At 46.8% G+C, this 25,993-nt stretch overlaps 10 protein-coding genes across 10 annotated transcripts; 8 read left to right on the top strand and 2 right to left on the bottom strand.

Moving 5' to 3' along the window:
- Positions 1-241: 241 nt before the first annotated feature.
- Positions 242-2,244, bottom strand: N7483_008737 (uncharacterized protein; the record flags this gene model as incomplete). The annotated part of the gene is made up of 3 exons (XM_057092164.1): positions 242-1,792; positions 1,858-2,118; positions 2,209-2,244. 3 exons carry the CDS (start codon positions 2,242-2,244, stop codon positions 242-244), a joined length of 1,848 nt encoding a protein of 615 aa, XP_056943338.1.
- A 1,495-nt stretch (positions 2,245-3,739) lies between these two features.
- N7483_008736 (uncharacterized protein) lies at positions 3,740-4,729 on the top strand (the record flags this gene model as incomplete). Its single annotated transcript, XM_057092163.1, has 1 exon — positions 3,740-4,729. The coding sequence occupies one exon, from the start codon at positions 3,740-3,742 to the stop codon at positions 4,727-4,729; it is 990 nt and encodes a 329-aa protein (XP_056943337.1).
- Positions 4,730-5,367: 638 nt separating this feature from the next.
- Positions 5,368-7,218, top strand: N7483_008735 (putative MFS transporter; the record flags this gene model as incomplete). The annotated part of the gene is made up of 6 exons (XM_057092162.1): positions 5,368-5,578; positions 5,644-5,677; positions 5,725-5,889; positions 5,955-6,426; positions 6,497-6,824; positions 6,908-7,218. The coding sequence occupies 6 exons, from the start codon at positions 5,368-5,370 to the stop codon at positions 7,216-7,218; spliced, it is 1,521 nt and encodes a 506-aa protein (XP_056943336.1).
- A 1,327-nt stretch (positions 7,219-8,545) lies between these two features.
- On the top strand, positions 8,546-10,020 carry N7483_008734 (uncharacterized protein; the record flags this gene model as incomplete). The annotated part of the gene is made up of 4 exons (XM_057092161.1): positions 8,546-8,662; positions 8,828-8,850; positions 9,154-9,235; positions 9,304-10,020. 4 exons carry the CDS (start codon positions 8,546-8,548, stop codon positions 10,018-10,020), a joined length of 939 nt encoding a protein of 312 aa, XP_056943335.1.
- A 1,555-nt stretch (positions 10,021-11,575) lies between these two features.
- thiA (thiamine thiazole synthase) lies at positions 11,576-12,623 on the top strand (the record flags this gene model as incomplete). Its single annotated transcript, XM_057092160.1, has 2 exons — positions 11,576-11,918; positions 11,974-12,623. The coding sequence occupies 2 exons, from the start codon at positions 11,576-11,578 to the stop codon at positions 12,621-12,623; spliced, it is 993 nt and encodes a 330-aa protein (XP_056943334.1).
- Positions 12,624-12,894: 271 nt separating this feature from the next.
- Positions 12,895-14,358, bottom strand: N7483_008732 (inositol phosphosphingolipid phospholipase; the record flags this gene model as incomplete). Its single annotated transcript, XM_057092159.1, has 1 exon — positions 12,895-14,358. The coding sequence occupies one exon, from the start codon at positions 14,356-14,358 to the stop codon at positions 12,895-12,897; it is 1,464 nt and encodes a 487-aa protein (XP_056943333.1).
- Positions 14,359-14,541: 183 nt separating this feature from the next.
- Positions 14,542-16,190, top strand: N7483_008731 (WD40 repeat domain-containing protein; the record flags this gene model as incomplete). The annotated part of the gene is given in 4 exon segments (XM_057092158.1): positions 14,542-14,843; positions 14,858-15,075; positions 15,137-15,300; positions 15,354-16,190. The coding sequence occupies 4 exon segments, from the start codon at positions 14,542-14,544 to the stop codon at positions 16,188-16,190; spliced, it is 1,521 nt and encodes a 506-aa protein (XP_056943332.1).
- A 1,360-nt stretch (positions 16,191-17,550) lies between these two features.
- On the top strand, positions 17,551-18,795 carry N7483_008730 (uncharacterized protein; the record flags this gene model as incomplete). Its single annotated transcript, XM_057092157.1, has 1 exon — positions 17,551-18,795. One exon carries the CDS (start codon positions 17,551-17,553, stop codon positions 18,793-18,795), a length of 1,245 nt encoding a protein of 414 aa, XP_056943331.1.
- Positions 18,796-21,857: 3,062 nt separating this feature from the next.
- N7483_008729 (uncharacterized protein) lies at positions 21,858-24,125 on the top strand (the record flags this gene model as incomplete). The annotated part of the gene is made up of 3 exons (XM_057092156.1): positions 21,858-22,355; positions 22,446-22,647; positions 23,413-24,125. 3 exons carry the CDS (start codon positions 21,858-21,860, stop codon positions 24,123-24,125), a joined length of 1,413 nt encoding a protein of 470 aa, XP_056943330.1.
- Positions 24,126-24,230: 105 nt separating this feature from the next.
- On the top strand, positions 24,231-25,850 carry N7483_008728 (uncharacterized protein; the record flags this gene model as incomplete). The annotated part of the gene is made up of 1 exon (XM_057092155.1): positions 24,231-25,850. One exon carries the CDS (start codon positions 24,231-24,233, stop codon positions 25,848-25,850), a length of 1,620 nt encoding a protein of 539 aa, XP_056943329.1.
- Positions 25,851-25,993: the final 143 nt, after the last annotated feature.

The raw sequence follows: 25,993 nt of genomic DNA, 5'->3' as shown, positions 1-25,993 counted from the left end.
TGCTAATGATACCTCATAATTGCCTAGATTCATTAATACTTAACATTTTAAGCAATAGAAATGGTAAAGCAAATCCCATAGAACCGTACACGCATCACTAGACAACCATACCAGACAACCATACCCGCACCACAAACACCGGAAGCAGATCGCAGGGGCTGCATTGTGCTAAGAACGCAAAATAAAAACCGACCGATAAAATAAAGCGCCTTTGGACGAGTAATATAAGAAAAGAGCCCGATTAAGACATGTCATCAGCATCCGGGTGGTGGGTGTGCTCATTATCAGAGGCGTGGAAGGCATCTCCAAAGGCAGAGTTATCAAGATCAGGAAGATCCAGTCCGTCGTTCTGCTCGGAGTAGGCCGCCAGAGCATCACCGGCACTGTCAATGTTGGTAAAGTCGAAATTGGCTCCCTCCAAGTTAGTTTCTCCAGCACCGGCCCCGGCGTCCTTGTTCTCGTTATTCACCATCACCCAGTCACCACCTTCACCACCATCAAGCTGACCACCAAGATCCATGTCGACGTCACCAGCACCATGCATGGGCGGTGCTTGGGCAATCGCGCCGATGGCTGAGCTGTCGAATTGGTTCAGGAGATCATCTGCCTGGTCCAACACCATGTCGTTGGCGAAAGACTCGGGGTCTTCCTTTTCTTCCGGTTCAATCTTCTCAAGAAGACCACCCTTCTCAACGCATGAGACCTTGGGCACAGCCGTGATTTGTTTGTCCCAGGATGCTTCAACCTCGCGAACCACATCGTCGACCTTGTACTTGGCTTTATCTTGGGGATAATCGGGCTGTGGGACCTCCTCGTCCTCCGAGGGAATGGGAATGCGACCTTCCAATCGCCAAACCTCAGGTCCTGTCTGTGTAGGATCAGCGGCAGATTCTCTGAGTCGCAATTCGGCGTCCCGGAAAAGTGAGGTGCGCTTGAACTTCTGCAGGCGACGAGCATGCTGCTTCTTAAGTCTCTCAATCTCAGCTGTTGTGTCTGCCACGTGCTTGGCAGTGCGCTCCGCAAACTCCTTCGTCTTGGCTGGTCCCAACTTGGCTGCCACGGGAGCTTCTTCATCAGCTGCACCTGTAGGCGCATCAAAGAAACCAGTAGTCAGTTTCTCCAGCTCTCCCTTACGACCCAAACCAAGTGAGACGGGCGCAATTTGAGACATGGTGTAAGGAGAGTCGAAGATCTCGCTCATCATCTCATGGTTGTGTGTGTAACGCATCTTGCTGACATCTCGAGGGGTCAACTCATCCATCAAGTCTCCAGTAGACACATCCTCATCTTGAAGTGTAGGGTCAACAGCCGAAGAAGTCATTGCGGCGGTGGAAGCGCGAGGGGCGCGCTGAGCCTTGGCTGATGGGTGGACTGCAGCAGCAGCGCCGGGATGACCTTGAGGTGGGTAGAAGCCGGGTCGAGCTTGAGCAGCAGCGGGGTTGGCGTAAGGTGCCTGGGGTTGGGCGAAGCCTTGAGGGGTGACCTGAGGTGGGAAGGGAACAGTGGGCCAGTTGTTTCGGTCGTGGAGCATGAATTCTTTGCGACTGAGCTGGCCGGAGGATTGTAAGAAGCGTCGTTGCGAAATGACGTTTTGAATTTGAGGAGTTATTTGAATTCTTTGGGTGGGCAAATGGTCATTGTGAGGAGCGCGAGCGTAGTGGACAATGCAGAGCGCTGGGTCGTAGGCAGCGTTGGTCTTGGACGCGACGATACGGTAACGTTTGCGAGTGTGCGTCGCTACAGATTCATTCGGAGGGCTAAAGCCACAGCGGTGGACAGACATCTCGACGGTCTGTCAAATACAAATATTAGTTCCAACTTATCACGCCAATGGTCGCAGAATATGGGACCACATACGAAACCCCGGGATTCAAAACTAAAGGTCTGCTCAGGATCAGCCCAAACATAGCCATCGCTAGCGAATTTGTTCGCAAGGTGCGCCAATGGCAGCCAGGTGAGCATAACAGTCCCATCAGCGGGGGATTCTAAGAACATCCAATGCACTGGCTTTGCTTGACAGACTCGGGGTGCGCTGGTCAGGTATTCAACCGCCGTCTCTGTTGGCATCATGTGCATTTGCGGATAAGCCTGCTGCGAGACCAAATGCATATGGGGCAGCTATTACAGTATGAGCAATCATTCTCTAGTCCAAGCTCCTCAATTGAGAAATATAAAAGGCACTGGTCTGATGGAGATACGAAGTCTTACCAGTTGGCCATGCATGCGACTTGCTGGGTCATCCATCTTGGCTGTGCCCGCTTGGGGATATGATTTCAGACCCTGTTCCAAAGATGAAGCGATAAAAAGCTTCAAATTACCGGTAGGTGGTTAATGGTAGTGGATGCTATTAGCGGACGCGATCAGGGAGCACAGTGGGACTTGTCTATGGAGCTACAGTCAACGCGACGCGGGAGATTTTTTGACCGACCCTTTCACCGGACATCAGCCAATGATATATTGATCTATATTAAGCGGTGTAAGTTGAGGCGGTGGGGTATAGATCTGGCACAAAGTGGATGATGCCTGAGGCGGAATTATCATTGGTAACTAAGAGTATACATAACCTTGAGGTTGTTACTGTGCAATAAAAATTCTCTTCAAATGTTCAAATGTTGCATGTGCACACCTACATACGTTTGAAGCTTATCGTCCAAAGAGATTAAAATAGACCAATGTCGGTATGTGGATTAAGGTCGGAATCGAGGGAATTGCTAACAATATATGGAAATACGCGCAAATTCCCGTTTGGAGACCAAGTTTCAAGTTCCAAGGTTGTCAGCATTACCGGCGGAATCATCGGCATTTTCAAGGTCTTTTGTGGCTGCATCATCGACAATGGTCACCAAGATGGGTGCCTTTGGAGTCATTCATGATCAAGCGGAAGTGTCAACAGTTGACTACAATTAAAAATGGGCCTGCCAATGAAAAGGCCCTCAAGTCAACCAGAATCGAAAACAAGCCTGGCGAGGAAAAGGCCATCGAAGGCTCAAATTTTGAGGATGATATACGAGATTGCATCGATGGAGTACGCAAGAAAGTTCATCAGACGAATAAAAACACAAATCGCCTTCATGAGGACTTGATTCGGACTCGGAGCGAGACATGGATGCGAAGACAACAATCGGTTATGGCAGCAAGTACATGAGGCACCGTCTTATCCAGATGTGTTTTCTTGTTAGTGCACGATACATTGGATTCGATTTTTGGATCAACATCTCGATGCTGGATACCCAGTGACAGTGTTAACCCATCGGGCCGAACAGGCGGCAGGCCTCAGAGCCGGGAGTTGCGAGAAGCGTGGCGTCAAACCCGTGTCAGGCACTCCACCTCCAGGGCTAAGCGACACGGAATTACTTAACATATTTCCTAAATCTGAAAGTAAGATAGCCTGTTCAAGCCCTGGAGTGATTTTGTGAATAAACTATTTTTGTCTTAACCATTTTAAGTTTAGCTTCAATATCGTCTTACCTATTGCAATCTATGTTGGTAAGCCACCTGGGTATGATACGATGTCTGGGTGGATTTCTAAGAAATTAATAATCCAGCTCGCACTATGATCTGAGGTAATCATAACGAAGTTCGAGAGCTTGAATATCTAAGTGCTTAAATACCCAGGGCCTAGATAATTCCAAGGTTAACCTTGGAAACCATTCATCATCTTTCGGATTCTTTTTTTACCAAGATTATTCACGTTGTGTTCACGTTGGGAGAGGACCGACCTATTTACTAAACTGCTACAATGTCATCTCATCCAAGCGTGTTTCTTGTTGGTGCAGGATACATTGGACTCAATGTTCTTGACCAACTTCTCGATGCTGGGTACCCAGTGACAGCATTGACCCGTCGGGCTGAACAGGCCTCCGAGTTGGAGAAGCGGGGCGTCAAAACCGTATCAGGCACTCTAAGTGACACGGAATTACTCACTGCTCAGACGGCACAACACGAAATCACTATCAACACTGCATCTTGTGATGATCTACCCAGCGTGGAAGCTATACTAGCTGGTGTAAGACAAAGAGTCGCATCAAGCAAGCCCGTTATCTATCTCCATACTAGCGGAACCGGAGCCCTTGAAGATGGGGCGGCGGGAATGTACAAGAATGAGAAGATCTACAGCGACACTATCCCGGGAGAGATCAACTCGCTTCCAGGTACATTGATGCATCGCCATGTGGATATCCCGATTATTCAAGCCCAGCAGGAATTTGGAAGCAAGGCAAAGATTGCTTTGATGCTGCCCCCGCTAGTTTATGGGATAAACCCTGCACACAGCCGGCACTCAATTGCGCTGCCAACCCTGATGCGCTTTGCTCTGAAACACGGATTTGTAGGGTATGTGGGCGAGGGTCAAAATGTTTGGAGTTTGGTCCATGTCAAGGATCTGGGACGTGCCTATCTGAAGCTTCTCTCATATATTGAGAGGTCTGGACCTGAGGTTCTCTTGGAGAATCCTTACTTTTTTGCCGAAAATGGATCTGAGGCCTCAATGCTTGAAATCGCACAGCATCTTGCTCAAGCCCTATCTGACGCAGGAAGACTGAAGGGTCCTCAGTTGAAGTCTTTCACGGAAGCTGACTATGCTGATATTTTCGGCCCCTTCACAGAGCGAGGATTTGGCTGTAATTCAAGATGTTCTTCAGATCGATTGCGCGCCTTGGGATGGAAAGCAAATGAGAAGGATATCTGGCAGAGCCTTGAAGAGGATGAGGCTCCAGAACTTTTGCAGTAGCTGGATGTATTGTCCTCAAGTACTGATCAAGTGATGTGAGCTCAATGTGGTAGTCAATATTTTTGCCATCTCATTCTAGAAATACATTAAAACTTGAACATATTCAAGCTCCCCGAGGTCATACACTGGCAGACACCATGAAGTCGTCTCGGCTCTAGGGCTGTGCTTTGTAGAAAAAAAAAAGCTTTCAGCTAACTCCCAATCACACTGTGTATCCAAGAAAAACAACATGGTCTGATGCTAGGACCAATAATAGCACTGTCGGAACAAAGCGAAAATGGTTGTGCATAAACGCAAAGCATTTTCAGCTGTGTGGTTCCACTTTATGGTGATTTCTCCGCATAACACCATTCGATTGGTTCTACCCCGCCGTGTCCACACTTTGAACGCCTTGACGCCTTTCCGGCTTGGGCTTTCTTTGTGGGGTTCTTCTTAACTAGTTGGTGGCGCCAGTCAATGAATTCGACATGAGGTCAGCCGAGCACCCCTGCGGTTGATGGTTTGCTAAATTACGACTTGATGTCGATCAGTCACTTTCTGTGGCCCTGAGCCCCGCGTTATAAAATATGGAAACTCCCCGGATTTTTTCCGAGGCCCCTGGTTCCTTTTGTTGACATCCACTCTTTACTTCAGTGACGATGGGTTTCTTCGATAAGAGTGAGCCTCCTGAGGATGAGATCCAACGGGCGCCTCCGGATCAGGACGTTGAGAAGGCAGTTCCTGCGCAAGTCGAGAGTGCGCCAGTTAATCCACCTACCAAAATCATACCGAGAGCGATTGACCCGGAATTGGAACGTCGTGTGGTGAGAAAGCTGGACCTGCGCGTTCCAACGCTAATGGGATTTTTCTGTGAGAACTTTGAGTTATTGAATACATGCGATAGTATCATACTGACCTTTTATTTTCACTTCTAGATCTCCTTGCTTTCCTCGATCGAAGTAATATCGGGTTTGTCACTCACCCGTCTCCGAATCTCTAATTTCTAACGAGGACAGAAATGCGAAAATTGCTGGAATGAGCGAGGACCTCTCACTCACGGGTAATCGATATGCATGGCTTTTGACAATCTTCTACATCTCCTATACACTTTTCGAATTCCAGGCTTTGATGTGGAAGATTGTGAAACCTCATCAATGGGCAACCTTCATCATCTTTTCATGGTATGTCCCCAGTTTACGAGATTTTTTGTTGCAAGTAAAAGATACTAATCAGAATATGTGTCTAGGGGTTTGATCGCATCATGTCAAGCGGCAACAACAAATTGGCAAGGAATGATGGCACTTCGGTTCTTGATGGGTGCTTTCGAGGCTGGATTCGGGCCTGGAGTCCCTTATCTTCTTTCGTTCTTCTATCGTCGCCATGAACTTGGTCTACGCTGTGGCTTGTTCTTGTCTGCGGCACCGCTGGCCAATACCTTTGCCGGAGCACTGGCTTACGGGATTACATCCGGTCACGCATCTATGGCAAATTGGCGAATTCTCTTTCTTGTTGAGGGCCTCCCAGTGTGCGCAGCGGCGATCCTGGCATGGTTCTTTATACCGGACTCGCCGTCATCGGCTAAATTCCTTACCAAGGAAGAGAAAGAAGTTGCTCGTGCTCGTGGGCTGCAACAAGCCGGTGACGCAGACCGTGAAGGCAAAATCCAATGGAGGGAGCTTGCTATGACATTATTGGATGTGAAAGCCTGGCTTACTGCTGTATGTTTTCCTGCAATTTTGGCACTTTGATCCTTGGATACTAATATGGGAACTAATTTTACTGGATCAGCTCATGTACTTCAGCTGCAACGTCAGCTTCTCATCTCTCCCTGTCTTTCTGCCGACCATTCTGGAACAAATGGGCTATTCGAAAATCAATGCCCAAGGCTTGACCGCACCACCATTTTCCGCCTCCTTCATCGTGACGATCATCACGCCTTGGGTGGCGGATCGGGTTCAGCAGCGTGGACTAATGATCGCAGCGCTATCCCTGATCGGCGGGGTGGGGTATATTCTTTGTGCCGCTTGCACAACAGTGGGTGTACGCTATTTTGGCGTGTTTCTGGCTGCTTGTGGAGTCTTCCCGGCGATCGCAAATATCCTGCCGTGGGTTCTAAGTAAGTGACAAACAATTTTTCAAACTGGCGGTTTTTGTCTTCAACGTAATTGATCGGCTAATAATTTATGTTTCTCTTTACAGACAACCAGGGATCAGATACACGTCGTGGTGGTGGTATCATCCTGCTGAACCTTATAGGCCAGTGTGGTCCATTCTTAGGTACCAATGTATTCCCCGATAGCGAGGAACCACGGTACATTAAAGGCATGTCTATTTGTGCTGCCTTTATGATATTCACGACTTTCCTCGCTTTGGTTCTGCGTTTCTTGTTGGTGTGGGAGAATAAGCGCTTGGACGAGAAGTACGGCCCCAGGATTGAGGTAGACGAGTCCAAGGGGGAGGTCCCTGTCGCGGAGGACAACTATGGCGCTAGCTTTCGTTATATGCTATAACGTGGTCTATTGAATTTGATTTAAATTTGATTTACCCGAGCCAAAATTCGATTTTGATACCCTACAAACCTTGGAATGATTTTCTCGCCTGGAATGTATGTTGTGGGTTATCCTGAACTTGGAACTATTCCCTTCGTAGCGGCAGGATTGCTCTCGAGGGAACGCTCAGCAACGCTTTATACCCGTTACATCATTCGATTTCAAGCAATCCTGACAATACTTGGAACTGATTCCTAAACTAGTGCCCTAAACAGCTAACCAATACTATCCTCGACGGTTATCACGTCTGAAGCTAGAAGAGTCTATGGGCGTGCGAGAGCCTCAGCTGTACCCCAAAAATCTACTACGACAACTGTGATAACCTCTACTGATATACGCATCTTCGCACAGCTAATGAGGCATATGTGCAAGTGAAAGAAATCCGAATATCTTACTTTGATATTCCCCAGTTCCGGTTACCTAGCAGATTATCACCTGATCAACTCTTTCTAGCTGGATATGGACCTCGAATGAGCTATATGACAGGGGTTTACTGTAGCGCCATGACTTAGGTGACTATATAAAATACACTAATATCATCTATAGGAAATAAAAAAAGAAACGTAGTACGATAACCTCAAGGCAAAAGTATTGTAAATTGAAGGTAAGAGTACTATAAGGTGAAAGAGAGAGTACTATAAGATGAAAGAGAGAGTACTTTGAGGTGAAAGAAACAGTATTATAAGGTGAAAGAGAGGAGATGCTGAGTAGGAGCCATTGCTTTATCATACAGCAACATCATCACCTGGGCAGTACTGGAGAAGTTATCACTATCGAACCCTGAGCTCTCAAAATCATCATTTTGCGCAGGTGAGGTGTAAGAGTAGTGACTATCCCAAACTGTCGTAATAACCCATACAATATTGAGGAAGGTATTTCTTCCGTTTCCAATGGTGGCACCCACATCCAGAGTAGAGTGAGATTGTAATCCATCTCCGTTTCTGTCCGTGATTTGGAGCTCAAACACGCATCACCCCTTTTCGCAGGTAACGACCCCATAGATACTGGAAATATGGTATCCCATGCCTAGAAACCTCAGTGACTCAAGCACAAGAGCTGGAAAAAGTGAACCAGCTTCAACCAAGGACATTTCACTGTAGTTTATAAGGGTGATGAGACGTAGGTCACGATCTTCACCGTTCTAGCACTGTAAAGACCACTGTAAGCGAAGTGTCGGATGTGCTCTTCCAGATCAGATTGTGGCCTAATAATCAATGCTGTCAGATGAGGTCACAGCTGCAGCTGTAGGATATGAGAATGGTGCAGATACTTACAGATCCATGTTGGGATGGCCGTTGATGTGTATGTTGAGGAGAAGGAAGAGAGTGAAGATAAGGAAGAGGTTGAAGAGGTTGAAGAGGTTGAAGAGGTTGAAGAGGGGAAGGAGAAGGAAGAAGTTGAAGGGGTATTGCAATGACATGCAAACACTCTTCAAGTTCAAGTGTCTTCGGTCAGGTGTGCAGTAGAAAGCATCAGCTTCTCTGGGCGTAAGGATGAGTGTGTGTAGGAGTAAGTGATTCGAGTAACGAGCTGTTCAACTTTTCCGATAATCTCCTGTTGGTATGAATAGACGGGGGAGGATGGAGATGGCCTGTACGTGTAGCCTGTAGGCGACAGGATGGCGGTGCTTTTTTCGTGAGGAATAATAAGGGAAGTGATGGATGCGAGAAGAATAAGATTGGATAAGCTTGGAAGAAGTAATGCCTAGGTAATGACCATAATAAAATAATATGTTCAATGTTTCTCTTAGGAAGAAAACTTGGAATATTGAATTATCAAGATCTTTTCTATCGTCCACCTGATCTACCCAAACTCGCTACTTTAGCATCCTTCGTCGACTCAGACCGATAGACACTCCACTCCCTAATCTCGGAAGACTTTCTACTCATCCCACAGAAGCAAAGCATATTTTCCTATCATCCATCGCAACACATATTTCCCCTTTTCGATATACACCAACAGCCCTGAAAATGGATCTGTGAGTACTGGCAAAATCATATCCGTGCATTGCAGCTTTTGCTAATGGGATTAATGACTAGACCACAGTTCGATTGGGAAGACCATATCTGCCGAGTCGCCTTCAGTGGCCTATACGGAGCTGAAAACGGTGACCACAGATTGACAAGCACTATACTTGGTCGCCAGCATGAACGGAATGCTATTCTTGATGTCATGGACATGCCCTATGATTTTTCACAATATGATACTTTGGGCACGTCCGAGACAATTCTTGACGAATGGTTTGAAGGTACTGGTTTCTATTTCCTGCGTGGTGTGCACACGATGCTCCACAGCCACAGCATGGCTTTACTGGTCATTTGTGATGGCCCTGAATATTATGATGCTTACATGATCGTCCTTCTTAACCGTGGCGAAATGTCTAGGGAGGACGCGATACAACTCTTTACAGCAAGTGCTGTCCATTTCATGGAATATTTGCCTGATACCCGCGAGTACGAAATTTCATCTGCCTACGGGGTTGTCCTTTGCGAGACTGAATGTTGCATTTTCTATCTTCGAATTCCTGATGGAAGCAATATCGGCTTGCATACAACGCCTGTGGATCTTCATGTTACAGTTGGCAATGGAGGAAGTACTTTCCTCAATTTTGCGTGTGGTTTTACTATGATTTGGAATATGCAGCATGTTATTCTTGGCGATTCATCATTACTAAGTTCAAGTTCCCTTGCACAAACTGAGGATTTTGAGAACTCAAGTTTTGGTAGTGATACTTCCTCCAGTACTAATGATTTTGCTCTATGATGAAGCTATTGCTCTGATTTAGTATCTCCCTTTTGCGTTATAGTGACTCTACTTTCAAGTTAGCCCACTTTTTCCCTTTTTGATTCCCTGTATTTTATTGCCTAGCTTGGATTGGGGGTTTTTATGCCTAGAATCGAATTTATTTCTTGATGATCACCGGAAATAACTAGGTATTGGCATGTAAAAATATTTCTTCTATTTAGATTTCCTACCTAGGTAAGTTAGTGTAGACCTATAACATTTGAGAATGGCCAGCAGGAAAAAAGAAAATTATAGTACTACTATACTTGAATAGTACCAATCTCTCTTAATTCAATTACTAGTACTTTATTTATCTCTCACTGGCACTTGAGATATCTCTTACTAGTAGTTTATCTATCTCTTACTTTGGCCTTAGATATTATTAGTTCTATATCATCATGATAATAATAAAGCAACTGGTGCCTAGGTGGTGAGCTAGGTGATTAAGATCTGCTATAGGAAGATGAATTTTGGCTGCGTGCCAGTTATAGGCCCTTATAGTACTTAGATATTAGTAGTAGTAGACAGAGAAGCAATCAAAAGCTGATTCTCTACTGGTGGAGAAAGATCGGAGAGCTGGATCTCGCCCGAGGGCCATCCGGACCAGAGTTCCCCGATGCACCCACTTCTTTCCGTGATTGTAAACCTTGAAGGCAAGATTCGTATCAAATTTGGGTACTTTATTGATTTAAAATAAAAGTCGAGTTTAATGGTCGTAATTCCATAGATGAGATGTAGCATGGAACCTTCAAGGTTGGAAGACTGGTATGCTGACCAAGTCATGGTTTGTATGAGTCTGCAGAGTACAATGCTTCGAAGTACATACATGCATCAGATGGATAGAAATGGAAGTCCGGAGGTTCATAGGAAAACAACTCAGAATATCAACGAATTCAAAACGTCATTATGCGATCAGGATTAGCATTCTCCTCCCAAATTAAAATCCACCAGCTTCTATAAGTATCCGGTGAACGGATAGACTCGGGAGGACGATGACAACATATTGTCTGGGATGAGTGGGGTGTAAACCGTGTAATGCATATAAGGTTACCACCTGCCCCTCATCTCGTCTCACTTTCTTCTTCTTTCATCATATTCTACTTCGAAATTTCAATTCCAACAAGAAAAAAAAACATTCTCAGTAACTAAAAGGTCCTATGCTCAGCGTAGCCCGTGCTAACCATTCCCTTAGATCTATAACGAAGTACATATCTCCACATTCATGTGGGAAGTCATGATGACACTTTGGTTGGACACATTATCTTTTAGGGATCAAGGTATCTCAGGTAACTTCTGTGCGTGGGCCGGTGTTCGTTCTCGTGTCGTTGGCATCTTCTTGTCGCCTTCCTCAAGATGAGTACTCATCCAAAAGGATAAGCCTCAAGTGATGTCAACGACATGGGTTCGTTCTGAGAATATACGGTCATAACTTGATCTGGATAATACCAGCGAAAGGATCATGCCTCCCCATTCCCCATGGTGTATGGAAAAACTAACAAGACCCAAGACAACTCGACTTGATCCCTAACCCACAATGTCTCCTCCCGCTGCTATCTTTGACGCTGCTCCGGCCACTACCGGCATCAAGGGCAAGGTTGTTGTCCCACAGACGGCTACTACCACCCTGACCGGTGAGGGCCAGAGCAAGCTTCTGGAGCAGTTCCGAAACAAGTGGGATGAGTTCAAGTTCGCCCCTATCCGTGAGAGTCAGGTCTCTCGTGCCATGACTCGTCGCTACTTCCAGGATCTGGACAACTACGCTGAGAGCGATATTGTCATCGTTGGCGCTGGTTCATGTGGTCTGAGTACCGCCTATGTACTCGCTAAGGCCCGTCCAGACCTGAAGATTGCCATTCTCGAGGCTTCCGTGTCTCCTGGTGAGCCAGATCAACATGGCAACCGGCGATGATACACTGCTAACAAATGATATAGGTGGTGGTGCCTGGCTCGGTGGCCAGCTTTTCTCCGCTATGGTTCTGCGTCGCCCAGCTGATGCTTTCTTGACTGAGCTCGGCGTCCCCTTTGAGGAGGAACCTAACAACCCGAACTTCGTGGTCGTCAAGCACGCCGCCTTGTTCACATCGACCCTTCTGTCCCGCGTTCTGGCCTTCCCGAACGTGAAGCTTTTCAACGCTACCTGCGTTGAGGACTTGATTACCCGACCCGATGGAGCCGACAAGGTCCGTCTGGCCGGTGTGGTCGTCAACTGGACTCTGGTCACTCTCCACCACGACGATCACTCCTGCATGGACCCCAACACCATTAATGCGCCCGTCGTCATCAGTACCACTGGTCACGATGGTCCTTTCGGTGCATTCTGTGCTAAGCGTCTTGTCTCCATGAACGCCATTGAGAAGCTCGGTGGTATGCGTGGTCTTGACATGAACCTTGCTGAGGATGCCATCGTTAAGAACACCCGTGAAGTTAACAAGGGTCTTATCATCGGTGGTATGGAGTTGTCTGAGATCGACGGCTTCAACCGCATGGGCCCTACCTTCGGTGCTATGGTCATGTCCGGTGTCAAGGCTGCTGAGGAGGCGCTCCGCGTCTTCGATGAGCGCAAGCGCGAGTGTGCTGAGTAAACTTTGAACTCAGGCTGGAACTCTGGAATATGTGTTCCTGGTGGATGGTTGGATATGCTACGGGTAGCTTTCTGCTAGTGATCGTTTTGATAATGCACAATTCACACTCATTTCGTGCAACCGACAAATCTTCCCATTCGAGTTCTTGTAGACATGATTAAAAGTCATTATATATTATGTACTGTAGTTTCTAGTATATATTAATGTCACAGAAGAGTTTTTCATAATCACCACGGTAAAAGGTATGGCAGCCTTGAGCGACAATAATCCATCACCCGGTTTTGTCCTCCTCCGAAACTCTGGCATTTGATCCAGGCACTCGCTTTTGAGCTGCAGTGGCTAAATCCTTCGCATTGCGAACCTCCCACTCAAACTCCTTGAGAGCACGCAACTCACCCGACACAAACAATCCTCCAATAAGACCATCCAAAATTCCAGCTCCAAAGTTCAGTGTGCTGAGCAAAATGAGGATGAAGCCGATATATGTTCGACTGCCGACCCACCAAACGCCCACCATGCATCCAATCGAAACAATCAGAGACAGTACAAAATGAGCAAGACGCCAGCGGCGCTGCGACCGCTCACGGAGAACATATACACGGATCATTTCGAAAATTTCATCGTACGTTTCCAAAGAGAGGGCGGCATTTGGATATATTGGTTTGGATGAAGATTGTGTTTCCTCGAGTTGATCTTCGGAGACTGTTGCAGCAGTAGGCGAACGGGTAATCACCGCCTCGACAGCAAAATGGTCGCTCAGCGAGCAACGGAGGGTAGGATGACGTTGAGTCATGCTCACTTGTGCCGATTCAACAGACCAACGTGGGGGAGGGAACTCAGGAGCATAACCACCATCGCCAACAAAGATATAATCAAGACGCTTTGCGCGAGGATCAGGCCCGTCCTTGTCAATAGTGATCTCTTCACCCTTGTCCAGTCTTTTCTGAAGAGTTTTTGACCAGCGCCAAGTATTGAAAGCACCATCACAAGTGGCACCGTTTTCAACCAAGTTAAACTCAGCAGAAGGGATCGGAAGATTCCTAGCTTGTTCAATGGGATTGATTGCGGCAGCAAGAGAGGAGTCGGGATGCAGCACACGCCAGACATCACGGACAGGGCTTTGGGCGCTGATCAATCGATGGGCGAAAGAGGAGGGGAGCATGTTGAAATCACCCAGACCTATAACCAAATGTCCTCGTTCCGCAGCGCCGCGCATAAGCCTGGAGATTTCCCATGCTTGTGCTGTGCGATGACACAGATACGAGTCATTTGGTTCGCGCTCATAAGGGGCGTGCAGATGTGTACAAAACACCTCGGCAACATCTGCTATACCAGGTCCAAAACGTACCCGCGCGCAAGCAACTCCCTTACCCACGAACCAGTCGCCACGGAAGAAAGCGGTAGGTCGCCCATTTAGCGGGTATGCGTACATGCTGCTCTCCTCAATCGGCCACTTCGACAGAATCGCCAGCCCCGCACCGAAAATGCCTCCAAAATAGAATTTGCCATATGGTAAAATGTGACGTGTTTGGTCTCGAATCGACTCATAATCCTGTTGCGTCCAGCACTCCTGGAGACCAACTATCTCTGGCGGTGGGCTAGCTAGAGCTAGTTGTCGACCGATCTCAGCTAGACGTTCATGGCGATAGGTTGAGATATATTTCAGACCCCAACAGTTCAATGTGAGGATTCGGATATGACTCGGAGGCTCGTTTGGTATCGCTTGCGAAGCCATTTTTATCGAAATTGGCGTTAGCTTGGACTCCGTACAGTTCTCTGGGTCCGTTGCGACAAGTGGATGTCGATCACTGATGTAAATCCGGGCCTCACCGCCTTCAGAACGCGCCTTTTCATTTTCGCGGTCCATCACATCTCCAACTCACGTTTGTCATTGTCCTAAATTGGGCTTTAATTCGTCATGGAGCATGCACATACTAGATCTCGCCGGCGAGAGGCCCGTCAATCTCCCTCCGAATCCTCCACAGATGAACTAGCGGCCGGCTCGGAACCTGAAGAAGCTCAGCACCGACGAGCAAGCTGGACCGCGCATAAAGATTTCACCCCGCAACGTTCAAATCGCCAGGAACACCCCGCGAGCGAATCGGAGAGTACTGATGAGCTGGCTGCAGATGAATATTGGCGCCGTTCGCCTCGCAATTCCCGCAGTCTTTCGCCGATTGACCACTCCGCGGATCGGTCGCGGTCGCGGTCTCGGTCTCGGTCTGGTCCGATAGGCTTTCTGAAGATCGATTGAGCACCGCCGATGACGATGAGAACGCGCCTATTCGTGATGATAGGTCCGACCGATCTTCGACTCCTCTTCCTTCCGTCGCAGCTTCCCCTCCTAAGCCCGAACACCTGGACTACCGCGAGAAATTCGTTCTACAAGGTCACCTTCGAGGCGTGTCCATCGTTCAGTTCTCGCCCGACTGCTCAATGATCGCTAGTGGTGGTATGTTTAACCTGAGCTCTCGCTTTTAGAGTCAGTTATTGATAAATTCTTCCATGTGCAGGTGCCGATGCATCAGTCAAGGTTTGGGACACCCTTACTGGCAGATTGATCTATACCTTTGATGGCCATCTAGCGGGTGTTTCGACGCTTGCATGGAGCCCAGACGGACAATGGATTGCATCAGGGTCCGACGATAAAACTATCCGATTTTGGGACGTGAATACTGTATGTGACCAGACCGATCAATCTGTATACATGAAACTAACTTGTTTTTACAGGGTCGAGCTCACCCAAGGCCCTTCATCGGTCACCATAATTACGTTTACCAAATCGCATTCGCACCGAAGAGTAATATTTTAGTCAGTGGATCATATGATGAAGCTGTCTTTCTGTGGGATGTGCGCCGAGCACGCGTTATGAAAACGCTCCCTGCCCACTCCGACCCCGTTGCTGGCATCGACGTGACCCATGATGGCACGCTTATTGTATCATGTGCCCTTGACGGCTTGGTCCGTGTTTGGGATACACACAGTGGTCAATGTCTCCGAACTCTGGTGCACGAGGATAACCCGCCCGCGACGTGTGTCAAGTTCTCTCCAAATGGCAAATACATTCTTGCCTGGACCCTGGATGGCTGTGTCCGCATGTGGAACTATGTTGAAAGTCGTGTGGTCAAGACATTCCAGGGCCACGTCAACAAGAAATTCAGTCTGTCCGGGTGTTTTGGCAATTATGGCCTGCCCGGTGTGCGGTATTCTCCACCATTATGCTTTGCTGTGAGTGGCAGCGAGGATGGAGCCATTTTGTGCTGGGATTTGGTTAACAAGAATATCCTTCAACGCATTGAAGGACATACTGATGTTGTTCTTTCTGTCCACTCTGGAGTTTACAATGGCCGCCGTCTCCTTGTAAGCTGCAGCTTGGACAAGACGATCCGAGTGTGGGAAGAGGCATCGGAGGGACCTCTTGATGAAGTCTCTGGTGACTCTCCAGTGGATATCAGTCTTTCCAATGAAGTCACAGACTCTGGTGATGTTGATGGCGATAATGCTATGACCGATGCCCCCGATCCTTCCAATGTGAATACTCCTGCAGAGGACGTGATGATGACATGATCCTCAAAGCATAATACTCTCTCGATTTGCATCACGGTTTACATCGGCGGATGATTTTTATTATTTTGAATGGGGAAATACCCGGTGTTTGGAGTTATGAAGGAATATGAGCATAGAAAGGTCTTGGGATTTGAGACATCATGGTGATCGAAAAGCCAATCTTGCATAAATTAAATATTTGAAATCAATTTGATCTGCATAGATCATCGAAATAAGCATAGCCCAATGTTGATAATACATTTGTGTAAGTCAGAAATTCAAGTTCAAGTGAACTGGGGATGGGTGCCTGCAAATTCTGGCCTGGATATCATTTCTCAGTTATAGGGGTAAAATCAGAAGTTCAGGTAACCGTCCACATCGTAGTAGCTCAGCGGGCTATCGTGTCTGTCCCAATGTGATTTGACACTATGATACCATAAGACTAGAATGCTGGGACTGAGGGTTGCTCAGTAGCATCAGCGAGCGTGAGACTTGCCTAAGTGGAACACCACCGTGAGAAAGCATGCAGCGGACTATGTGAAAGGCTTCTGTGGATGGGCTTTTTTTTGTTCTTTCTTCTTATACCCATTTTATATTTTTATCTATTTTATTAGATTTGTTATGATTTTTCGAAAGTTGAAGCTTTCATCGTCTTCTCATTTTGATGCCTCACTTGGTACAAACATCGCGAAATCTAGAAGTCCCTGGTTCGATCTCTGCTTACTCCATTTCTTTTTTTCTTTTTCTCCTCCTCGTAACCTGTGCCTTCAAATGTTGTCGATATAAAGGATCTTGAAGACTCTATACTCCCAGGCTGTCTTTATAGTTATCCAGATGTGGGTCCTTATAGCCCAAGGCCTCGGTTAGGTACAAGTGGAGTCTAAGATATTTTCCCATTTTGCCGTCGGTTGTCTTCAACAAAGGATTTCCAGTATGGCAAGCATGCGTCTGCGGAGTACAATTCCACCACATGAGCATATTGACACGAAATATTGGTGGGATAGCCGAGTGGCGTTATAGGATATGCATTTCAGGCTACAAAAACGCAAGACTTGCACCATTTGACTAACCTAATTGTTGATTTATAGGCTGAAGAAAAGCTCTTTCCGACTCCACTCATCTAAATTAAGCATAACACATATGCCATGATCGTTCTAGATGGCTCGGATCCGTTCACATGATCGGCTCAAGCTCCACTAAAAGTCAATTCGCACAGCTTGGCTTCCTATTTGGGTTAAATACTTGTCAATCCCATGATATCTCGATTTTTTTCTTTGACTAATCTGATGGAGAGCTCAGGTACGGAGTATACAATATTAATTCTCCAACAGCTCTTCTTTTCAGACTTCACTTTCACAATATCATCTCTCTTCCCTTCATCATGCATTCAAGGCTACAGCTGGTCTGTCCCTCGGAACACGACATATACTTCAATCTCAATGGAGATGGATACGCGGAGCCCGTTACTGGCACCGTCGTGCTAAAGGACCACACCTCGCTCTCCAATACAGCTGCTCAGCTACAACTACGTCTAGTTCAGATCGTGGTGGCTGGAAACAGCAACCAGCGTCCTCTGCCCCGCGATAATAAATTTTTGAGCAAAATTCGTCGTTCATTTCTAGGCGCCCCACAACAAGAGGAGACCCTTGCCACCGAAACGTGCTCCATAATTGAAGAAGTCATTCAATCTGTCATCCCATCGGACCCAGTGACAGATGGCTCGGTCCACCTTCCATTTTCTATTGCCATTCCAGTTAACACACCTGGCTCGACCAACACACCACTGGGAAAGATCACATATTCCATAATAGCCACCATATCAACACCGCAAGGCGAAATAATCACCACTGTTCAGTCTCTTCTTCTGACCCGCCACCTCATCCCGGATCGACAATGTATTCAGAACAGACGATCATACCCGAAATCAACTGTGATCAAGGAAATCACACTTTCTCAAAATTTGACGACTGATCCAAAGTCGGAGATCGCATTATCTGCAAACATCTCTCTTCGTCGTGGATCACCCCAGACTCAGCGTGACTCCGAATTCAGGTGTCCTACCGTCCGAGCGATTCACTGGCGTGTGGAAGAAGTGACTAGATTGGTCGACCAAAATAATAATGATCTCCGAGACACTGTGGAGAACCTCATCTCCAAAAAAGAAATTGTCAGAGAGATATGCAGCGGAAAGCAAAAAGGATATTGGTCTTCGAACGACAACCCGCTACTGAAGAAGAAGCAAAAGTCTGAAGAGGATTCCACTGTTGAGATTTCCTTGGATATCTCGATCCCCAAGAATGGGAATATGGGTCCTGCAATTGACGGCTCTTGCTATGGGTCTTTCCAGGCAACGCCGCACATCACCTCAGAACATACTGAGAATGAAGATCTGATCATTCTGGTTGAACAACGATTGAGAGTTGAGTTCATAACGGGCGAGGACACTTTCGATGCTCGCAACAAGAATCTGGTGGATCGTCGGCCCCTGCAACCTACTCCGTCTGTCAACTTTCCTCTTCTGGCCGGAAGTCATGTTAAGACCGATTTTGAGGATCTTGTATTTAGTGGTCCCCCGAGATATGAGGACATCACGATATCGCCTCCGGAGTACATCACCTTGGTCTGAGTTCCAAGCTTCTACTCGAATCTTACTATACATTATCCAATTATCTATAATATTTAATGAATCAATGACACTTATGTTCTACGTCCAATCACGAATTCAAAATTTGCTCAAACTTGAAATCACAGACGAGAGGTGGGCGGTTAGTATGTAGATTGGAGATCAAATGACCATCATACACCTCACTTTTTGCTATTTCCCCTTCCAACACTCTACTCTGAACTGATTGTTCAGTTATTGCCGATCTACCCTGATTATTCTTGCCAGTCTCCCGTCCTCTTTTCATCCCTTTAAACTTGAAGCTGTTCATATATGCAAGCACTTGAGTGATCATAACCGTCGAGTCGGAGTCGCCGGACTCAGCCTCACTTATCTTAAGTTGCTCTATATGCACACAGGCTCGGCCGCACTAACCCTCTTTTCAAGCCACAGGCCGGATTTTGAAACATAAATAACGGTATGATCCCAACACAAGGGCGAATCCCTTTCGATTTTGTCAGATTTGACCTCGCACCTACTGCTAATCCTGATCTCCATAAAGATTATGATAAGATGCTGAACGACATTTTCCATTCTGCACCGACTGAGAACACTCCTACAATAGCGCCTCCTATTCGGATAATCCTACAAATTCAACCTGATTTACGAAGAAATTCAGAGCTCAAGCTCAAAGAGAAATGTCTCAGTATTACTCATGCGGTTTTCGAGTATGTTATGCCGCACAACTTTGACCGCGACCAGACCTACATCCATTTTCCGTCCATCCAAGGTAGATGGGAGAGCCAAGTGGTCATCGACTACTGCACCGGCGAGATTTTGGACGGATCCATTGCAGACAAAGTACAGTTTTGCGGTTATATAGTAACCCAAGAAAAGCAGGGATTGTAGGTATGCTCATGTCACAGGGTAAATGAAGCCTCCTTAACAGTCGGTCAGGATATTCGAGAAAGTGAGGCCGGTCTCACTGAAACACCATGCACAAATATCCACAGACACTCTTCCCTGGAAAGCAGAAAGATGTATTTTCCTTCATATCCCAGCTTCTCTAGTCGATATTGACTCCAATATCCAGTCCGAGAACAACCCATCAATCTCGAGCCTCGAAAAGACAATGAACTACTTACCAAGCAACGCCTCGATCGAGCCGAAAGACACCAAATGTGGGGCAACTTTTTAAAATATCTTGAAACAGAAACAGAGATCAAAATCCGTGAAAACGTATCACGCGGCGTTCCAGATAACGAAACAGCGACTCGAACTCAGCCTGAAATCACACCACCACAACGTCATCAACCCAGCCGCTTCCGGCTTTCAGATATACCCGTTCACCTCAGATATTGCCCTATACGTGTTCTCCTTCAAGTTTCAAACGATGGTTTCCCCGGTAATCTCCGAGAGCGATGTATCATCGCTTCAAAAAAATTCTTAACGCTGATGCTGGGGGATGAGTATCAACAGACAGTGTACCGCCTCATACGAGGAATGGACCAACCCCATTCCGAGGGAATTGAATGCTGTATAGTGGTAGACTATTGGATCGGACGATTAAATATGATCCAAAGTCCGCCATTCCTAGCGCTGAATTATCGTGGGCGCATGCAGGATGGGCTGATGTAAGTTGACTTTTCACTCTCGTCTCCCCATCTCACTTCCTCAGCTGTGTTATGGCGTGGCAGGCATGAATTGGTGGATTTTTAAACCGGATCCTCGTCAGCTGCAGTAGGCGTTGTGGCTGATCCCTTGACTTCATATAGGAAATTCCAGCCGACGAGACTGGACAATGCCGCAGCACAAGCCACTTGCGTGAGTAATTCTACATTTCAGCCCGGCCCTGTCGTTTCGAACCTCCAATCATATCCTTTGCTTGAACTTGTACTGATTGGATCTGAAACCAGTCTATGTTTCTTACTAAACTTGCTCTGGGGCGAAATGGTTCAGTCACGATTGAAGGTGTGGAGCCGATGGGCGCTCGGGATCCCCATGTCGATCATTTGGGATCCTCTCTAAGGGGATTGACTCCATTTTCTCGGCCTCATGGAAATGATACTAGGTCCGATATCACAGTCTCGGGAAACTGGGTTTTGCCTGACTGCGAGAGTACTAGAAGTGGACTGTCGAGTTGGGAGTTTAATAGTGATATATGAGGCTGTGTCCACCGTCAACTTGATGGATGTCATTGGGATTTTTATGGTATTTGCCTGCCAGTGGAAATGCATTATTGCTTGAATCAGGGTTCATTATGGGCGTGGGTAATCTCAGGCTGTATTATGTATATAGCTTAATGAATAATTCAGCTCCAATTTATTTTTCATTAAATGTAGGAAATTTTGTTAGATGTATAGCGTAGAATCGTAACATTTGAACATCAGAATGCTACAATCGGGACGAGAAACAATTAACGTGCCCACTAGTACTGCCCAACATTGAAGGGAATTTCTCCGCAGCCTTGTCCTAATTGATGAGCGCTCGGATTCGTCTTTGAATCTGTATCTCCAGAGACCCATGTATACACAAGATCCACTTGGCCAAGGCTCAAGCTTCGCTAAGCTTTGAGGTCTTAGCTTCTTTGTTACCACCTCGGGCCATTTCTCACAACCCATATCGAATAATGTTGCGCCATTCAATTTTTCTTCAATACCATCTGGAGACAATACTTGGCTCAGTCAAAACGACTTGAAGTCGATGAATTCGTGGATAGACCCTTTCAAGTTGCTAATACGGACGTCGGAGTCGAATTGGAACTTCCATTTTATGGGCCCCATTTGCTTCGTCCGAGTCTCAGGCTCCACAGGTGCACTAGTAACTTGAAACACATGCACGATGAATAATCAAGTTTCAGGAACACGCTTTCTGCCCAGGTGCACGGAGCATTGATCAATGATATGCGATTCTGGCCTGGAAACAATCCTTGAGCGTGCGCCGGCCGCCAACACTGATGGAATCCGACAAGTAAGATGAGAACGAAGACCATGAGTGGCCATATTAAATGGGTGGGTCGAAGCGGGGAACTGAACCAATTTCGCTTGTAATTTGAAGCCCCTCTTCTGCCCTTCGAAGGGGTATATATGGTTTGGTCTGAGACTAGGATCGAATCCGCCGTGTTAGCAGAAGTCTCGAGCAATATGACCGTGACACCGGCCACCCTTATTAAGGTCTATTTCTCTCAAACCTCAGTCTCCGATATGGCACCTGTCGTTCTTTTCGTTCCAGGCTTCTGGGAAGGCCCCTCCGTTTTCAATAAAGTAACTTCTCTCCTCGAAGCAGATGGAATCGCGACGGAAGTAGCAGAGCTTCCCAGCACGGGGAAAATCTCACCCGGCAACCCTACTATGAGAGATGATATTTCAGCGGTGTGGATTCGTATCAAGACAATTCTTGAGGGTGGAAACAACATTATCCTAGTCCTGCACTCAGCCGGTGGATTCATTGGCAGCGAAGCAATTGAAGGTTTGGATAAGCGGTCTCGCAGAGATAAGCATGGTGTAGTTGGTATCGTTTTCCTTGCAAGAGCCGTTTTTCCAGAGGGCTATGAACATCAGCCTCTGCCTTTTGCTGTTGTTGAGGTTTGTGCTTGTACCTAGAATAACGCCCGGTGTATCATATAGTGCTAACTTGGCCGTGATATTAGGGGGGGAGCTTCTCACTGCGCCCAGCCGGAGGTCCTCCTTTTCGGCGACTTGCCAGAAGATGAAAAGGCTCAATGGCTCGCAGTCCTTAAACCACAACCAGCCCAGGGCTGGGATGACACGGTCCGTTATACGGGTTGGAAGGATGTGCCCAGTACCTACCTGATATGTGAGAGGGATAATGCTGTGCCAGTCCCGCTTCAGGAGCAACTGGCTGGTCTTGCCGGAAGTACGATTGAAAGATGTAGTGCAGGTCACCTACCGATGCTTAACCAGCCGGAAGCTGTGGTGGACGTGATCAAAGCCTCTTTGGCCCGAGCATAGGAACACTCAAGTTTGTTGCTAGATGAGAGAGTGTTCAATTATTGTTCCTGATGGATGCAGACCTCAGCCTCGAATTGAGCCCATGGGAGGAATCCGGCTTCAATTTTCACATGTGAACGAATAATTTCCTTACCTTGGATTCAATCCTGGAAGACTTAAGTCGTTTGATGTTATAGGGCGGGCCAGTAGTGTAGCTATCTTGATATTCCGCTCCGGCATAGATGTCAACGTTGCCTCTCTTCACTATGCAGGCTGCAGCCTGATTCTAAAGAAACCAATCAGAAGCTATCAACGTGAACCAATAAGCAAAACTCACATGAGGAGGGGTAGATCGGGGTACCTAGATGTTTTACCGCCATTAATGCCTGGTCAGTGTTAACCTGTCATTACACTGAGATTCTACTCGGGGTTTCACGTATAGGAGGTATACACGATGACCTCTCACCGGCCTCGCAAAAGAGATATTTTCAAATGGCCATGACGCAGCGCAAAAGACCCTGTAACAACAGAGTCGACAAATAATACCGAGTCTGGTCCAGCACTGAGTCTCCGTCTCAGAGATGGATAGAAGATAGTACTGTTGTTGTGGGTTCCACATCACTGAACTTGACTGGTTTCTGGAAAGAAGCTTATGAAAGGCTTGAGGCTGAGAATCCTAAAATTATCCAAGCATACGAAAAGGGAATCGCGCGATTCGGCGTGAGTAATGATGGGTCGTCTCAGAATCAGCTTGATGAGGCAGTCAGAAGGCGTCTTCAAGAGCTAAAGGATGTCAAATTGAAATTTGTTATTTCGGGAAGAGAGATCATCGTGCGCGAGCAGGTTTCTCGAGCTTTTCACGTTCTCATATCTGCGAAAGATCTCATCTCCGCAGCCATTTCGTCTGATCCACATGCGTCATTGGCATGGGCGGGAGTCTTGATCCTTCTTGATCCTATCGCCAAGTCAACTACCCAAGATGACGATGCAATGGATGGACTAGAAAAGATCTCGCATCTGATGATCCGATATAGAATCTTGGAGTCTACCCCTGCGACGGCCCCGGCTGGAAACTCAACAACGCCCTGGGAGGAGCTGGAGGCATCAATCAAAGCTCAGATTATCCACCTCTACACGGAAATTCTGAAGTATCAGATGCAGTTGGCTGGCCACCTCTCAAAGTCAGGTCTTTTTCGGTTTTTTGATGATCTCACTGGTTCGGATGACTGGAAGGGAATGATTCAAGGAATGAAGGACATTAATGAGGGCATAAATAATAGTTTGAGAAGCTTGAGCGCTCATTCGCTCAAGAGTATCGAACTTCAGGTGGAAAAGATAGATCGTGGTATGGACGATCTGACAAAAACAATGAAGGAGACTAAAGAAGAATTGACGGTTAGCTGATAATCCACATAAATCAATCGTTCAGTCGGATTTTAAGTACTAACGATATCTCAGGAAACCAGACATACTCAGTTACTGGGCAGCTTGAATATTGCCGAGGGCGCGATGTTCAATTCATTTCAGGGTCGACACAAAACTCAGTGTCTGCAAGGGACTCAAGCCGATCCATTGAAGCAAGTTCAGACTTGGTGTGAGAATTCAGGATCGAAGCAAATCTACTGGCTTGCTGGTATGCCAGGAACTGAAAAATCCACAATCGCCAGAACGTTGGCATCAGCCTGTCACGATGGGAATCCATTAGTGGATGGAAGGTTTCTGCCTGAAAACATCGTCTTAGATGCTTGCTTTTTCTTTGACAAAACTCAAGGTTACCGAAGGACGACCGGGAGCTTTTTCACAACGCTCTGTAGAGGCCTTACAGACTGTCTACCTGCGATGAAGCCTGCGGTCTGTGAAACTATCTCCAATAACCCAAACATTGGGAATCAGTCTATCAGCACTCAATGGCAAGATTCAATTCTCAGTCCCCTTGCGGAAGTGGACAAGCAGAGCCTCGTCCCATTAACTTTGATTTTGGTAATCGATGCCTTGGACGAATGTGAGGACGAGAATGACATCGACACCATTATTCAGCTCCTCGGTCAACCTCAAACTTTCAACACCATTTCACTGAAGCTGTTTATTACCAGCAGGCCGGAAAATTTCATCCAGTCAAGCTTTAACAGGATTTCGGAGACGATGTTCGAGAGATTCTTGTTGGGAAAAATCGACCATTCCGATGATGGTTTTGATGACGACATCATAAAGCTGCTCAAGCACGAGTTAGCCATCATTGCAAATAAAAGAGAGCTTCCAGATGACTGGCCTGGCAAGAAGGAAATTGAAACACTGACTAGCAAGTCCGGTGGTCTGTTCATCTATGCAGCATCCGTGTGTCGTTTCCTGGGTGGCTCTAAATTGAAAAACTATCAACTAGAGATACGGTTGAAGAGCATATTCAGTGATCGACTTGGGACAGATTCGCCACAAAGTAGCTTGGATGAGGTTTATACCCATATTCTCAAATTCTCAGTTATCGTTGATGCAATCGATGAGGAGATGGGAGAACTTTTTAGCCGATTCCAGACTGTCGTTGGAGCTATAATCAACTTAGCTGAGCCCCTCTCAATTGCCAATGTTGCTCAGTTGATCTCTTTGAAGAGCCTTGATGTAAAAGACACGCTTCAGGGACTACAATCAGTGGTCTCCTTTGGCAAGAATGAGAGCTCTCCTATTCAGCTACTTCACTTGTCATTCCGTGACTTTTTACTCGATGACACGAGATGTCTGGTCAAAGGATTCCTGATCTCACAATCCCAAGCACACACCTCGCTCTTGCAAAAATGTCTTGATGTCTTATCGGAAACATTAAGGCGAGATATTTGTGGTCTTTCAGATCAATCTAGTTGCGCTAAGGATGTCGAACCCGCTCGGATTGACAGAGACATTCCAAGGCATGTCCATTACGCCTGCCTTCACTGGGTTTATCACCTTCAACAAGCTGCTATAGAGCCTTTGGATGATGGAAATGTGCATGAATTTCTGAAAGTTCATCTTCTTCATTGGCTTGAAGCGCTGAGTCTCATGGGGAAAATGTCAGAGGGCATGCGACGGGTGATAGATTTTTCGAGCTATATTCAAGGTCTCTCTGTGGGTTTGTTCTCTTCCATGACCGTCTCGCTATGATGCTCACTAACATAAAATAGCCGACCGGGAGAGGCCAGATGCGTTCATTTGCCTATGATGTGAGGCGTTTCGTACTTAAGTTTAGAGGACTCATTGAAGAGACTCCACTTGAGTTGTACACTTCGGCTCTGCTATACGTGCCC

The sequence above is a fragment of the Penicillium malachiteum genome (genome assembly GCF_028827825.1).
Source record: "Penicillium malachiteum strain IBT 17515 chromosome Unknown utg000004l:1.0-4883003.0:1.0-4884900.0, whole genome shotgun sequence".
NCBI classification, from domain to species: domain Eukaryota; kingdom Fungi; phylum Ascomycota; class Eurotiomycetes; order Eurotiales; family Aspergillaceae; genus Penicillium; species Penicillium malachiteum.
The sequence above is the reverse complement of the archived record's forward strand: the minus strand, read 5'-3'. Positions and strand labels throughout refer to the sequence as shown.